The sequence below is a fragment of the Grosmannia clavigera genome (genome assembly GCF_000143105.1).
Source record: "Grosmannia clavigera kw1407 unplaced genomic scaffold GCSC_173, whole genome shotgun sequence".
Lineage (NCBI taxonomy): Eukaryota > Fungi > Ascomycota > Sordariomycetes > Ophiostomatales > Ophiostomataceae > Leptographium > Leptographium clavigerum.
The window spans coordinates 41,801-56,522 of NW_014040765.1; the positions used below are offsets into that span (position 1 = coordinate 41,801).

A 14,722-nucleotide genomic window follows, 5' to 3' on the forward strand; every position below is an offset into this window, starting at 1 on the left:
CAGCAGTATGATGGTAGTACTGACTACCGCGAGTTGGAATACAAAATATATTGCAGGCCTCGCAGACCGACGGTCGAAAACTCCAATACGCCAAGTGATCACTTTGGCTGGTTGACAGTAACGTATAGTTGTGTTGCTTAGTCACATTTAGCAAAATCTGAACTCATGGTGAACTGTTCCAAGTATCTTACATCCAATCGTGTATGATACATGCGTGTGGTGTGTGTGCTGCCGCCTTCTAAGCCCCTCCCCCCCACCCACGCATGCATAGCCTCTACTAGTTCTCACCTATCTAATTTTCCAAGTGGCGAGTGTGATAATCAACGTTACCGTCCTTGAAACGATGGCTTATTTCAGGCTAGATAAGTCCTCGATTGTCTGGCACGCAAGCTTAATCATATCGCTGACCGTGCCAAGGTGATCCATGCTGAAAACAGTGTAGTGGTTTCCCGGAATGTCAATAACTCGACAAAATAGGTCCTGCCGATAGTTATCCCAACCTAGATGGCGTTCGTGGCGATAGAGGTCGACAAACAATAGACCGCCCTCCGGCACCGGCACCGGACTCAGCGAGCGCAGAAGAACAACAGGAGGTGGCCGGGTAGCCGCTGGCGTATTGGCAACTTCGTCACAGCTACCATCTGCTTCCCGTCCCTGGCTTGGCTGGCTGGCCACAAATGCCCATGTCGGGGGTGGTTCCCACTCCCGCGCCATCTTGTGCGCCTCGTCGAAGCACCTCTGAACTGCAGCTCTCGTCGCAGCCTTTGTGGTCACAGGCCACTCAATGCGACGTTCCACGAGACGAGACTCGGCTTCCCCCCACCCTCCTGAAGGTGCCATCGGGCATACGCTGTCGATCATCACCAGGCCGACCACGTGGATAGCCGGGTACTTTTCAGATAGCACGTACGCCATTTCTAAGGCCAGCATTCCGCCCAGTGACCAACCGCCTAGAATGACAGGACCGCAACGGACAGAGGATACCAAGAGGTCGGCATAGAGGGCAGCCATCTCGTGAAGCCCTCCGACCCACGGCGGGCCCGCTTCGAATCGCGGGTTAGCGATGCCCATCATGACACGTCCGAGCTCGTCCAGCAGGTAATAACTGTAGGTAGTTCCTCCGCCATCGTGTACTAGTACTAGTGGCACAGATGCTGTGGTGCCAGGGTGCCTCGGATTCTTCCGGCCGTCTTGAATGACGGATGGGTTTTCGGCAAACATACAGCCGTTTTGCAAATAGCGAGTTATGTTGCGGCTGGTAGGTCAGGCGTCAGTACGCCGCCACCTCTCATCTAGATAGTTTGTCCTGTGGCCCCCTCTTCGAATCTTGTCATATCCGAACCGATAGCGCGTCCTGCTAGATCTTGTCGAGGAGTAGAGTTTGCTTAAAAGATACTAAGTGATATTAAGATTGTTGCGGAGTGCTCCGGATACTAGTTGTTAGGCCGATATGATTACATAACGCATCTACCCACTTTGGTAGCGGTGTCTGCATACGGAGTGCATTGATTACGCTGCTACAAACCTCCCTCTTTCCACCTCTTCTTTAGTCTGCTCTTATTTGGAGTATGAAATACCCTAACATTTTTACGGATGGTTGTTCATAGCATGAACTACTTAGTTTGAAGAGTGCTCCCCCCGTAAGGTAAGTTACAGCGAACAAGGTGTTCATCCTCCGTAAATAGCAAAATTATAGCCGTCTAATACTTGCAAGATCGAAGTAGAGTACGGAGTAAAGTTTAGCCAATTCGATGCAAATTACTCCGTACAGCCCGCCTACTTCGTAATTACAGCGCAGATGAGAAAATCGACAGTACGGAGAAGAGATTAGCACCCCGAGAGTCCAGAAGTATTATCAGACGACCGCAGGGCACACGCGTGTCACAAAAAACAAAATATTGGGAATACGCGCTTGACCTCTAATCATACAGCCTCCCAGTCCATAGCCTCTGCCATAAAAACCCACCGCTCCTCTTCCGTGATATCCAAATCCACTTCCATACGAAGTTGGCCACTTTCACTTTTCTCCATGCCACCGCCGCTGGAGTTTGCAGCTTCAGCAGTGACAAAGCTGTCGGCAATGCCAAAGGCATGGTCGAGCCCTTGGTGAATGGAGGCTAATATTCCAGACAGATCATACGTAGCAAGTGGTGGCGTCTTTATTTTGCCTCCCCGTCCGCTGTCCGCCGCGCTGGAGTCACCGTCAGGTTCGCTGCCAACCTTCTTCCACCGGTTTCGGAGCTCTTTGGCCCTGGCCAACTGCCGGCGTACATCCCCGGCACCCAGAGCTACATGGAGAGGGTTGTCTTCGCGATCTAGGGCTTCTAGCACATTCGCATGGTAGCGATGTATTGGAGCACCCCCCCTGCCTATGACGGTTGTTCTTGGCCCCAATCCTGTATCCCGGGAAATGGTGATGCCAAAAACACCCTGCAGGTGGACGAGAGCGCGCTCGCATAGCATGTAGTACTCAAAAAAGTCCAACTTGAACATCATCTCTGCCTCCGCAGTATCATCATCGCCAGTCGCCTGACGATAGGCCCAACCTAGAAATGGAAGCTTCCACTTCATCCGGCGGACGATCATGGAGTAGCGGGAGAGCTCGCGGGCAGCCGCGGCGGCGGACGCGTTGTGGCCCGGTGGTCTGCTAGCAGGTACAGGTTCGTTCTCGCCCGATCCCGTTCTATCAGTCGTTGTTGGACTGCGGGAGGAAGGGGCTGGCACAGAGCTTGATCGGCCGTCTTTCAACGCCCATCGGGAGTTGGCTAGGCCTGGCATACCGAGCCTCAGTGTGCCAGGAAAGTATAGAGAGTTGAGTTATGCCTGCTTTTAGGGGCGTATCTGTCGCGACATATGAATTGCAATCGAGGCTAAATAGCTGGGCCACCGTCCGATTCGTCAAACCAAACCTGACATCATTACCTCGAAATAAACGAGATGGTATGCACAAACACGGCATGGCCAGGTGTCCCATGCACTGTGAAGGGACGAGCAGGCTGTGTTCTGTCGGATCTGGAGTGAACCTTAGAAAAAAAGGTGCGCTATAATGGCAAGTGGGCCCGACGGTAAAGATAACGCGGATAACCCCGGAGCTGGGAAAGGCACAATGCATCCGGAGTACGGAGTACAGCAGCTAGTACTACGGAAGAGGAAAACGATGAAAATGCGGTAACATAACATCTTGAGCGCTATGGTGAGGCCTACCGATCGCCATCTGCTAATTGGTTCGCAACAAGCTATTTGAACAGACACTGAAAGTAAACTGGTCGGGACTAGCGAGCAACACCAATTGTGCCTCTCCAGCCCTCCTCATAACGGACTTGCTGGGTCGTGGACACTGTCGACACTTTCACTTCCACTGCGGACACTGCTGCCAGAACCAGAACCAGATCCCGATCCAGATCCAGAACCAGACCCGGATCCAGATCCAGTTCCCGAACCAGAGCTGCGTCGAGTGGCATCAATGCTAAGCTCAATTGGCTCCTGCAACGTGACGGCGAGAGGTGGCTGCATCGAGTGGATAGCCGTGGGGCTGGAAACACTCGCCTTCCGAACGCAAGAGCTGACTGGTACGGCGACATCTTCGTCTGCGGCGCTGGACTGTGTGAAACCGGAAACGTCGCTCAGCATAGATGAGGATCGGCCACGCATCTTCGGCAGCTGGGCGTATCCACCGGCATGTATTGCCGGCATTTGCATGTACGGCGGCACTGGAGCAATGTGGGCTGGAAGCGGAGATTGCCCAGATGCCGGCACGCCTGACATCACTGGCCACAAGGACCCGAGGGTATACACAGCGCCTGTTTGATGGGATGTCCAGGTGCCCGAGGCCGCACTAGCGTTGGAATTAGATGTTGCAGCTGGCAATGAGAGAACCGGCATATGTCGGTCTTCGTAGGGACGCTCGCTGTCGAAGGAGGAGTAGAAGGAGCGCATCGCCTCATGCATGGCGTCGATAGCATGCACCTTTTCCTCGTTGCTAGCCTGGATTGCAGCAATGCGGTCGATATAGTTGCGGCTTGCTAGCAGTATGTCGCTCTTTATCGAGGCGCGCTCCTGCTTTCTCCTCTCCACCTCATCCAAGCCTTGTGTGTTGGCATCCATGATACGGGCGTGATCACTGTCAGCCTTAGCAATACGAGACGCAATCTTATTTCTCTTGGCCTGCAAGCTTCCTTGTTCTTCTTCCAATGCGCGCACCTCACTGTCGACAGCGCTCTTGAAGCTTTTGAATGAGGCCACAGCACCGTCGAAGAGCGCCCTCTCCCGATCCCACTCGCTCTTCTTGCTCCGGTGACGGCTAAGTAGATCTTCGGGCACGACGCTGATTTCCCGGAGCTCTGCTTCCAAGCTTTCGATAGTCTGCTCAGCCTGTTTCTGCTGCACTGTATTCTGTGTGATCTTCTGCTTCAACTTTTCGTCATTGCCACCAGCGGACTGCACAGACGATATGAGGCGATCAATCTCCTTCTTTATTGCATTCACACGGCGGTTATTGTCCTTCCGTAAGGTCTTGAGTCGTGTCTTTTCGTCGTGCAGCTTGGCTTCTTGAGCTGCAATAGACGCCTTGATTGTTGTGGCAGGAGACTCGTGCGGCCGCGGCTGACTGGGCGGCATCGCCTTGGCTGCTGTCACATCGGCGCTCCGCGACGGGGCCGGTGCTGTCCTGACACTTGTGCTGAAAAGAACATCGCCGTTTCGAATACTGACAAACTCACACTCATAGCTGGACAGGGGAGTGAGGCCATATATGTCACCAGTCCATCGCGTCCCCATTACTAAAGGGATGTTTCTCGTGTCTTCAGTCGAATTTGGCACGACGTCGTCATCCGAATCAGGAATTGCCATAATTCGTGTCGGTTGCCATGTGGCGTTGTTGATTCGCACAAAGAATGGCTTCGTAGCATCGACATAGGAAGAGCTTGGAGACAGTTGGTCCTGGCCCGACTTGTCGTCTGGGAACACGCTGGTGCTAAAGCATACCTCATCATGGCCAACATAGCAGATCCAGATCTGGAAGGGCTGTGTGTAAAAAGGTGCATTGCCCAAGTTATCCACATCTGTAGCTTCGGCGCCCGCAGATTCTAATGCGGCTTGCGAGAGTTCATATTCCTTGATCATAACAATTTTTGTGCTGGCTAGGGCTGCCCAGAGAGGTTGGCGCAGGCGCACCAGTGCACTCTGTTTTTTCTTTTTTTTGGCCGAGACGGGCCCTGTGACAGCCAAAGCATTGCCGCTGCTGGAGATATTCGGGGTGTTGGACAAGACCGCAGATCCCACGCTCTGAGCTCCATTGGGCCCAATACTACCCGCATAAGCTGAATTGACTCCATGGATGCCACCAGAGAGGCCGGCTGCGGCATTGACACTGCCCGTGCTGTTGCTGTTGAGGCTAGTGTTGTCGGCGAGGGTGAGGTTTGTGACCACGCCATGGCTGCCAGTATCAGCGTTGCTGCTATTGCCAATGTTGTTACTGGTGCCGCTGCTGCTGCCGGTGTTGCTTATGCTATTGCTCATAGCCATATTGTTGGTATTGGCGTTACCGTTGGAGTTGTTGCCGATACTTCCGTTGCCATTGCTGTTGCCACCGCCACCGCCATTGCCACCACCATTGCTATTCGTAGCGCTGCCGACGACTGCATCCGATATGCCGAAGCTAGTGTCGGCTGGCATATCTGTAGAAAACATACTTTTTCCAGCTTCGGGGTCGGCCATGCTTTGCGCCATTAAGTCGCGTTTCTCTCTCCTTAAATACCATTCGCGGATGCAGCGGACGATACCCTGGGTGAGTATGTGGATAGCGAAGATATTTCGAAGCCATGAGACACCCCCCCCACGACGACCAAAGAGCTTTGCCGTCTGCTGGAAGTTTGCCGAACTTTCTGCTTGGGCAGACGGAGGATCTGTAGTGAAGAACGGGCCGAGACGAGCCAGCTTCTGCAGGACCGGGATGTGTCCAAAATGCGAGAAAAACACGATGCCAACGCACATGAATATGTTATTTGCTGAGCCCTGCCGGGAACTCCCACTGCCACCGCCACCTCCGAGGGTGAGTGCGATCACGATCTGAGCAAAGTCGAGAATGAGCTGCTGGAGAGGACCCCAAAGAAACAGCCAGACCAGCAGGAATCCCACATCCATGCACGCCACGGTCATCAAAGCCGGTGTACCCAACGTGCCTTCGAAAATCTCCGTGATGCTGAGGCCAGAGCTGGTGGTGACTGGCGGGACGAATGTAAGCACTGTGAAAAGCATGTAGATGCTGGAAAGTGCAACAGGGGAAAGCTGCATCAAGATGATGAGGATCGCAAGCGTATCGTAGAGAGGACAGGATCGCAGAACGGTCACAGCCAGCTTCAAGGGGCCAGTGTCGCGATGGACATTTGCGTTTTTTGCGGCGTTCACGTCGATCCGGCGGTGGCTCTCATCGAACAACGTATGGGCGGAAGGCATGTTATTGTTGGCAGAGGTCGCGGCCAGCGTCATGGCTGGCTGTGGATTTGCACTGAAGGAGTCAGTTGAGGATGCCGATGACGCATTGTCCAAAGATGACCGTCGATCGCCATTCAGGCGCCGCAAGTCCCCGTTACTACCAGACTCCACGCCATGATAGCTTTCCTGAGGGGCAGCCATAGTGTCGCTGTCCGTTACGAGGTACGTGCTGGCCTCGGAGGCGCTGGAGGATAGCTGAGGCGGGGAATGTGCGGATAGAGTAGACGAGACAGCAGGACGGAAATCGGGTGGCGACGGCCGCACAAGATTATCAGCAGTCACCGCCGAGGAGGCCTTCTGCTGGTGCTGGTGCTGATGTACGTGCTTGCCAGATCGTCTTCCAGAGCCTAGGAGGCCATTCTCATGCTGGGTGTTGCGATGGCTCGCTGCTCCCGGCTGTCGCTTGGCCGAGGGCGAGGCGCGAGGCATGCAGGACCGGCCGGCTTAGAAGATGCCTTCCAAGCCAGCAGAAGGAAGGAGGGGAACAGAAATCGCCTCCGCAGGTAGTGCTCGTTCTCGTGTCTCTCTGGCGGGCAGTCGAATCCAAACTCGGTAGATTGGTCGGGGCTGCGGGAGCGCGACGTTCCACGTGCCTTGAAAACTTTCCGTGGTTGGAAACGAAAAGGGCAGGCTGGGCTTGTGGCAGTCGAGGCGACACGACTGTACGATCCCACAGCGGCGAGGGGCTGTTGTTGTGTGGTAAAAGACGTGAAATGCACTGGGGAAAAATGCATCGGAAAATTAGACGGTAGCCTCTTCAATATGGCTAGTGCCTGAATCGAACAGTTACAATAACTGGCATCCGCACACTGTCCGATTAGCAGCGGAGAATTAGGCTGCGCAAAGTATACCTGGGTTTCAAGTCAGTGGCAAGAGATTAGTTACTAAAAATGTGCATTTCTGTCTGTGCAGATGCAGATATGCCGGCAAGTGCCTGAACTACTTATGTAAGGCGCTAATTGGCAGCATAAGATGTGGACTGAGCATTAATAAGTGACGTGGAGCATCTTAGGGCGCTATGTACTCATACTCCGTAATCCCCACACCGTGCAATTCGGTATTTACGAGTATTCGAGTTCAGCTTGGTAGTTGAACGACTAACAATTCAAAACCTGCTGTGATATCTAAATGCTTTGTTATACGGCGTAGTGGTGGGTTATAACGGGCTAGTACTCCGTCTATCGCCTGAAAGGGCCGCGGGTAGAATTTGGGTTACACCTCTAGTCCAAAAATATGGAACCAGTAACCCCGCCAACGGGATTTTGGGGCATTAATACAAAAGGATACCTTTGCATTAACAGCACGTACTGCGTTTACAAGCCTTTCTAGGCCTTAAAAAATGAATTCATGTTAAAGAGCAAGTATTTTTCTCTAATATTTAGTATACCAGCCGCGCGCCTTTCGTACTGCGGCCAGCCGTCGGGGCAGCGAATCAATAAGCCTGTTAATAAAGGCCTGGTCAATTGCCCACCAACAGTCACGAATTGCCCGCTCGAAAACCTCTATATCCATTGCGTTTTTCTTTAATTCCCATATATCAGGGTATTTTTCAGCTAAAAGACGCTTTAATTTAGCCCAAACATGTTTAGTTGGGTTTAAATCTGGGCTGTGGGCAGGCCAGAAAGGCAGCATCTTAATCTGGTTATTCGCAAGCCACTGCATCGATGATGCAGATATACATTATGTACCCTTGCATTATCTTGCTGGTAATACCGAAAACCATTGTAGAAAGGTAGAAGGCCCTCTGTTAATGCTTTCTGGTAGCTCCACGAAGTATAGCCACCTTTTTTGCCTTTAGAGTAGTCTCTCTCTATTAAGATTAACTTTGTACAGCCTTCTTTCTAGATCCTACCCTAAAACATCAACGAAATCGTAGGTTTTCCGTGTGATCGAACGTTTACTAAGTCCTTTCGCCATTTCTGCGCAGATGTTCGAAAAATAAAACCAACGCCGCCATTAACTACGTTTTGGCAGCTGCTTTCGTTAGAGAAGAGAGTCTAGCAAATTAGCATAAACTCTACTACATTTAGCAAAGCACATACAAAAAGCAAATCGTCTTCATCTTGCAGCCAATCACGCGCAAATTCAAGCCTATCCTTTGCTGTATTCGCCGATAATGGTATTCTATCCATAGCCTTTTATTTTCGTATCCTATTCTCACGAAATGCGCGCCGTACAGTAGTACGGGACGGCCGACAAACTATCTGCTTTGCCAGCTCCTTATAAGTAATTTTTAGGTGCCGCTTTGCTTGCTAAATAAAGTAACGTTTATCTCGACGGCTAAGCAACGCAGGCCTGCCGCGGCCAGGTCTGTCCTCAAAGCTGTGTGTTTCTGTAAACCGATTAATCGTCTTGGTGACTGTACTGCGCGTGACGCCAAAAGCCTTTGCAACAGCGCCTTATGACTGGCCGACGTATACAGCACCACAGATAGCAGCGCGCGCAGCCAAACTTAGCTGGCCTGTAGCCTTCCTTTCGGCCGTCAGAATGGCACCAAATTCAGCTAATTTGGACATCTTTTTGTTGATTTGTGGTGATTCTAAGTAAGGGTAGGTGTTGGGAGTTAAATGAGAAACGCGAAAAATCGCGGAGGTGGTTCCATATTTTTGGAACCCCACTGTAGTTATATGGGACCAGACAAGCCTGCTTCATTCTTCACTGTACTCCGTAGAACCTCGGGATTTCTTTAGGGGGAGCTTCTTGCCTTTTGATCCTCCCAGCCTCCATTTCTACTAAGCTAAATAGCCGATGGCGATGTGTAACATGCGATCTACTCTGTACACAACGGGCAAATGGCTAAGACATGATGGCCGTCCCTCCTGCGGCGCTTCCAACATCCTCCACTGCGTCAGGTCGGTCCCAAGTTTTCTTCTCTAGCTGCTCAACTGCCCTGGCCAGCTCCCATATCCTTGTGCGTGCACGTACCGTCTCGTCTTGCTGTTGCCTCCATACATCAACTAATACATTGTGCATAAACTCGGGCATCTCTGTCTTCCTGGCCACTCTATAGTCGTAGATCGCGATATCCTCAAATGTCCTTGCCGCAATCCTCATTTGACGATGTGACAGCACCATGCAGTCGAGAAGCAGCGATGTCGACGTTGAATTGGTGGCCGGGGGCACTCTGAGCTTGTGGTATACGGAAATGCTGTCTGGATAAGTCATGGGCTGGTAAAAGGCATCTGTCAGCTCAGCTCCTACCATAAGGTCTGGTTTTGCGAGCTTTTCTGTAGCCTCACTATCGCCATGCTGGGCCAGGACCTACAAACTTGAACTCCGTCTTGAGGCTCTTCATAATCAAGCCCACCGAACGCGTCGACATCAGTCCAGACCACAAAGTGCCATGCGCTGGGTCCACCCGAACAGCGAAGTTCACCACCCAGTTCACCCGTGCTGTTTCGGCATATCGGCTGTAGATCACGTTGTTGACATGGCCCTGCGCTCTAGTTAGAAATGGCATCGCTCTATCTGCTTGGTAGCGAACGTGCTCGGGATCTACGTACGAATGAGTCCATCTCACCCCAGGCCACTTTCTGTCCCTCTAGTCCTCGTCGGGGTCCTGTGAGGAAACCCTCACTGCCAGCAGTCAATTGCCGCCATTCGGTGGCGAGAACCCGAAGGACACCGGCAGCTTCGCGAATTTGCGACTGGGTGCATCCGAAGATGATGCACTTCCCGATGCGCGTTCGCAGATCGGACAACCAACGAGCTGGTGGGAGAGGCGGGACAGCCGAATCTTCTGAAGTAGCAACTCCTGCTGTTGAGTATGCCGGACCTAAACGCAGCCGGGATGCCGTCGGAGAGCTGCTTGCCTGGGAACGTAATACGTTTGCAAGCCACGCCGCTCCCACGGCCCAGTTACGTCGTCGGAGAGCCAGCATTTGCATATATGTATTACGTATTGTGAAGGATTGAGAAAGTACACCGGTTGATAGCCGCCCAATGCAATATTGTGCCACGGTACATGCTCACTCCAGAATATGTGGGAGTGGCCAATGTTGGTTTAGAGTTGGTTCTAACACTTTGTACGGAGTATGAGGGGTTCGAATTACCTTTCTGTTTTAGCGGGTCGTTCTCGGCAAGATAATAAGATAAAGATCGTCTCTGACGTGACGGAGGTTTGCATGCAGCTCTCCCATACAGCTTCCTGTTCGCCCTTCAGCATGAGTCCAGCGTACAATCCAACTCTTCGGAGGGAGGTCATCAACGTATATAAAGGTGGGCTTGTCTATGAGTTATAACTGATCTCCGGATCCTACCTACGGAACAAAACCAATGGGTGTCATGTCCGGATCCAGGCAACATCAATTGACACTCTTGCAGAACTGCTCAATCTTAGCAAAGACTACCCGCTGGGACAGACTTACTTCCGGAAACGGCTCCATGCTGCATTCCTGGCCAATGCTCAGCTGCAGGAGGAGGCAGCCATTCGGCGTGGTATCGAACGGGCAAATTTTGTACGAAAGGGTATGTAACCTGACCAGAGACCAATAGCATCACCAAATGTGTTGACAACGCGTTCTCCTGCCCAAACAGAAATTGAAGCCTTGTGAGTTCATCGCAGGACCATTGCAACATGTGCAACGCGGCGCGCTTTGAAAATGAAGCCGCATTGGTTAGGCCGTGCCCGTAGCACGGTAGTCTTTATGGCAATGGTACAAGTACAACCACTGACACAAGCCACGCTTTACCACAGGTACTATCTGAAGAGGTATCGCACGCTGCGCAAGAGATACGATAGTTGTTGACAGACAAGAGGCCATGATAGTTACAACAGAGACTACGTAGTGAAACGGAGCGTTTAGGATGAAGAAATTGTGAAAAGACGGGAAACGAGCGCTCCGGACGAGAGATCCTGTTCGACAAAAGCTAGAAATCGTACCACAGACATGACGGCACCTATGAACCCACAATACTACCTCTTCTGTGCCCACCAAGCGCCGATCTCAAGACACTCTCCCCAAGCAGTGCCGTTCTCTTTCATCAATTCATTCACCATCTTGCCAGACCAACCGTCCCATTCATCCTGGCTCTTTCCGCTCACCTCCCGCAGTATGGGTTCGAGGCTCTGGATCATCTGCACGACCGTGAGGAGGGCAGTGCGTCGCAGCGCGCTCTGTGCTGCCGTGATTGTCTTTCGGTTTGGATGTGCGTCCCGGGCCTTTCCCTTCGTCTCGACATAAATCTTGCCATCCTTTGTGACAACACCGCCGACACCCTCCCGCTCCCATTTCAGCTCGGACAATGGCACGGCAAGACGGAGCTATTCCACGCCAACCAGAGCATCGGCCTCTTGCAGAAACATAGCGCCAACTATTGTGCAGGGGATATGCGGCAACGATCTTGCTTCGAGCGCTTTGGCTAGCCATGCATTGTATTCGACAAGATAGTTGTTCAGCGGGGCGGAGAGGGGCGTATGCGGGGTCATGATATAGGCACCGGCACTAATAGCAGCATCGTGGCTGTCCTCTTCGCCAGAGGGCGTAGGCGACGTCTCGGGCACATGGGGGCGGAGCATGCGGATGGTATGATCCGAATCCCACAACTCGAGAGTGCCGCCAGGCTGCAGCAGGCGAATGCATTCGTCGATCACAAGCTGGTACATGTCTATGCGCATGGCTAGAGACAAGTCCTTGACCATGATGAAGTCGAACTCTTCGTTGGGGAAGGGCCATGGCATGCGTCGCATGTCGTGCTGAACAAATCGCCAATTCATGTGATCCTCGCTCTTGCTTGGGGCGGGCTTTCCGTCGGCAGAGCCGGAAGTACCGCGTGACGAGGACGACATGTAACTTGAGCGGCTCTTGCCAGCAGCGCTGCTGGCGCCGAGGCCGACGGGAGCAATGTCCATGCCTGAAAACGAGATGCCACGGTGGCCTTGGCGCGAGTAGTACTCGTTGCACATAGTGCTCCAAAAGCCAGAGCCGCAGCCAACCTCCAGCACGCGAGTCGGGGGCTTGTTGGCCAAGGCAGGCGAGCACACAGGGCCACCGAATAGCTGAAAAAGAACAAGAGTCCGCAAGGACTGGCGGTGCAGCTCGGCGAGGTCGACGGGAAGGGGGTAGGAGAGAGAAGGGTTCGACAGATACGTTCGGCCATTGCGCATAACAAACGGCTTCGCGTACGAGGTCGGCAGCAGCGACTGGGAGGACGCTACGCCTCCGGCGCTCGACGGTGTCTCACTGGACATGAGGATCCTAGGGCCTCGGGTGGTGACACCAGAGGTGCTGATGCTTTCAGCGAGGGCGGCGGAGAGGTCGCCGATGACTGGTGGGGTGAAGCTGCTTAATGGATTAGGGTCAGGAAGCATGGCCACATGATGGAAGTGGCCCTTTCGCTTCCACCGAGGCGGCCGCGGTTTAGCCTGCAGCCGGGCGCAAAGACGGAACGGCGGCGAGACTATGGATGCAAAAGACGACTGCCGAGAGCCGAGTCTTCAGGCTTATCGCACTCTTCCGGGAGTGGCGGCACCCAAATTCCCGCTTCGCAAAGCGTAAAAGAGACAGGTGGATGGGATGAGCGGGACTGCGGCTGCTGGGCCTACTGCCAGAGACAGCAGACCGGCAGCGCCACCGGCGACACCAATGGCAGCCCGATGGTTGTTGTTGTCGTCCCGGTTGATGAGACTGCTGCTGCTGCTGATGGCGACTGCGACAGCGAAGTCTCTGGGAAGAGCGGCTTGGCTGGCTGTCGTTGAGCCTGATATTCCAAGACTGCGAGCCCGCGATGTGTTTTTGTCGCTGGGCGCAGCTGCGGTGGAGCTGGGCCGTCTTCGTGGTGACAGTGGTGTCTCGGCTGCGATGTATCCAAGATTCTCTACTCCGTATCGTGTTCAATTTTCCCCCTTAAATTAGGGCCTCTTTTAGTGGCAGCCTTGCTCGTTGGAAGGGAGAGCCAGGCAGCCAACCAGAAGGCCCCGCTTACCCCCTAACCCAGGCGAGTGGCGTGTTCCGCATGGGCACGTTGCTTTGCGTAGCATCGGCAGAGTGCACACAGTCAGCCCGTCCTTGGATGGAATACTTCGTACACAGACGGAAACAGCAGGAACAGGCAGATCGCTTTGTGCTATCGGATTGGACATATTCGGAGGAGCGGGGGAAAGATACACTCCGTACTATGTAGGGTCAAACAAGTACAGGGAGAGTACTCTGTAGTCCTCCTATGACGCATGACGGCGTGTCCAGTTCAGCATCACAGCATGGCTGCCGACTAAATCTATCTCCGTCTTGCTTGGTCGCGTGCATTGGATACTGCACCAGTCGGTGACCAGGAGAGGGAGCCACAGGCTACTTGTCACTGTAAGATACAAAATCGCGCTTTCGGTGAAGCAGTTATTCTACATAGACTATCTATCAGGCTGTCTTTCGTGATGCAGAACCACAATGCCCCTCTTTGCTGAATACGTCGTAGGCACGACGTCCGGCGCGCTCATCGCCCAGCGGCACCATACCAGACCACACACTGCTTCTGTATATTCCTCAGATTTACCCCCTATAATCTTGCTGGTGCAGGCTCCGACACCTCACCAAGCTGACGGCATATTACCAGCACTAATGGGCCTGCAGTAGCAATCTTTGTCACGCTCTCGTTGCTGATCGCGATTAGTTGACTGGACAGTCACGTGATTGGGCATTAGCTAATGTGGTTATTGGCCACCATTCTGGACGTCTGCCACAACAAGGTGTCGCAAAACTCAACATATGGCCACCGCAGCACAATGTCATCAGCTTCGCATCCCATAGCATTCTACTTCAATATCTATTGACTATTCTTTCAATGTTGATGGTGCTAGCGAAGTCCTTCTACACCTGGTATGTTCTCCCAGCCTGTTTGCCAAACAATGCTCGCCTTCCCCGCCTGCCTCTCTCATTATCTTCTTCCTCTGCGTCTCCCTCGCTTCCCTTCCCTCGAGGCTCCGCCGTGCTGTCACTCGTGCTAACCGTTCTGGCCCAGCAGATATTTATATAACTAGACAACAATCTCCTCCTCCAAAATAACATCAGGCGGCGACCATCCTCTCTCAAACTCAACGTGCAAAATCGATCCAAAAACTGAGAAGAGAGGGCCAAGTCACAGTCTTTCGGCACCCACACACTTCTTCTTCTTTGTGCCCATCGTTCGTTAGGATATATCTACTTCCTTTGCTTCTATACGTCCGCCTGGTTTTTAGAGAAGCACCCTTCAGCGGTAGCGACCAGTTCATTTCTCGCACTCTCTTCTCCATCCCTCC

General features: G+C 52.9%; 4 protein-coding genes across 4 annotated transcripts; all 4 read right to left on the minus strand.

Annotated features, from left to right (window-relative positions):
• Positions 1-348: 348 nt before the first annotated feature.
• Positions 349-1,221, minus strand: CMQ_7413 (thioesterase; the record flags this gene model as incomplete). The annotated part of the gene is made up of 1 exon (XM_014314418.1): positions 349-1,221. One exon carries the CDS (start codon positions 1,219-1,221, stop codon positions 349-351), a length of 873 nt encoding a protein of 290 aa, XP_014169893.1.
• Positions 1,222-1,923: 702 nt separating this feature from the next.
• Positions 1,924-6,921, minus strand: CMQ_7346 (ubiquitination network signaling protein; the record flags this gene model as incomplete). The annotated part of the gene is made up of 4 exons (XM_014314351.1): positions 1,924-2,683; positions 2,923-2,977; positions 3,321-5,368; positions 5,756-6,921. 4 exons carry the CDS (start codon positions 6,919-6,921, stop codon positions 1,924-1,926), a joined length of 4,029 nt encoding a protein of 1,342 aa, XP_014169826.1.
• Positions 6,922-9,288: 2,367 nt separating this feature from the next.
• On the minus strand, positions 9,289-10,373 carry CMQ_7056 (uncharacterized protein; the record flags this gene model as incomplete). The annotated part of the gene is made up of 3 exons (XM_014314061.1): positions 9,289-9,660; positions 9,758-9,928; positions 9,996-10,373. 3 exons carry the CDS (start codon positions 10,371-10,373, stop codon positions 9,289-9,291), a joined length of 921 nt encoding a protein of 306 aa, XP_014169536.1.
• Positions 10,374-11,407: 1,034 nt separating this feature from the next.
• CMQ_7469 (sam-binding motif containing protein) lies at positions 11,408-12,682 on the minus strand (the record flags this gene model as incomplete). The annotated part of the gene is made up of 2 exons (XM_014314474.1): positions 11,408-11,755; positions 11,876-12,682. 2 exons carry the CDS (start codon positions 12,680-12,682, stop codon positions 11,408-11,410), a joined length of 1,155 nt encoding a protein of 384 aa, XP_014169949.1.
• Positions 12,683-14,722: the final 2,040 nt, after the last annotated feature.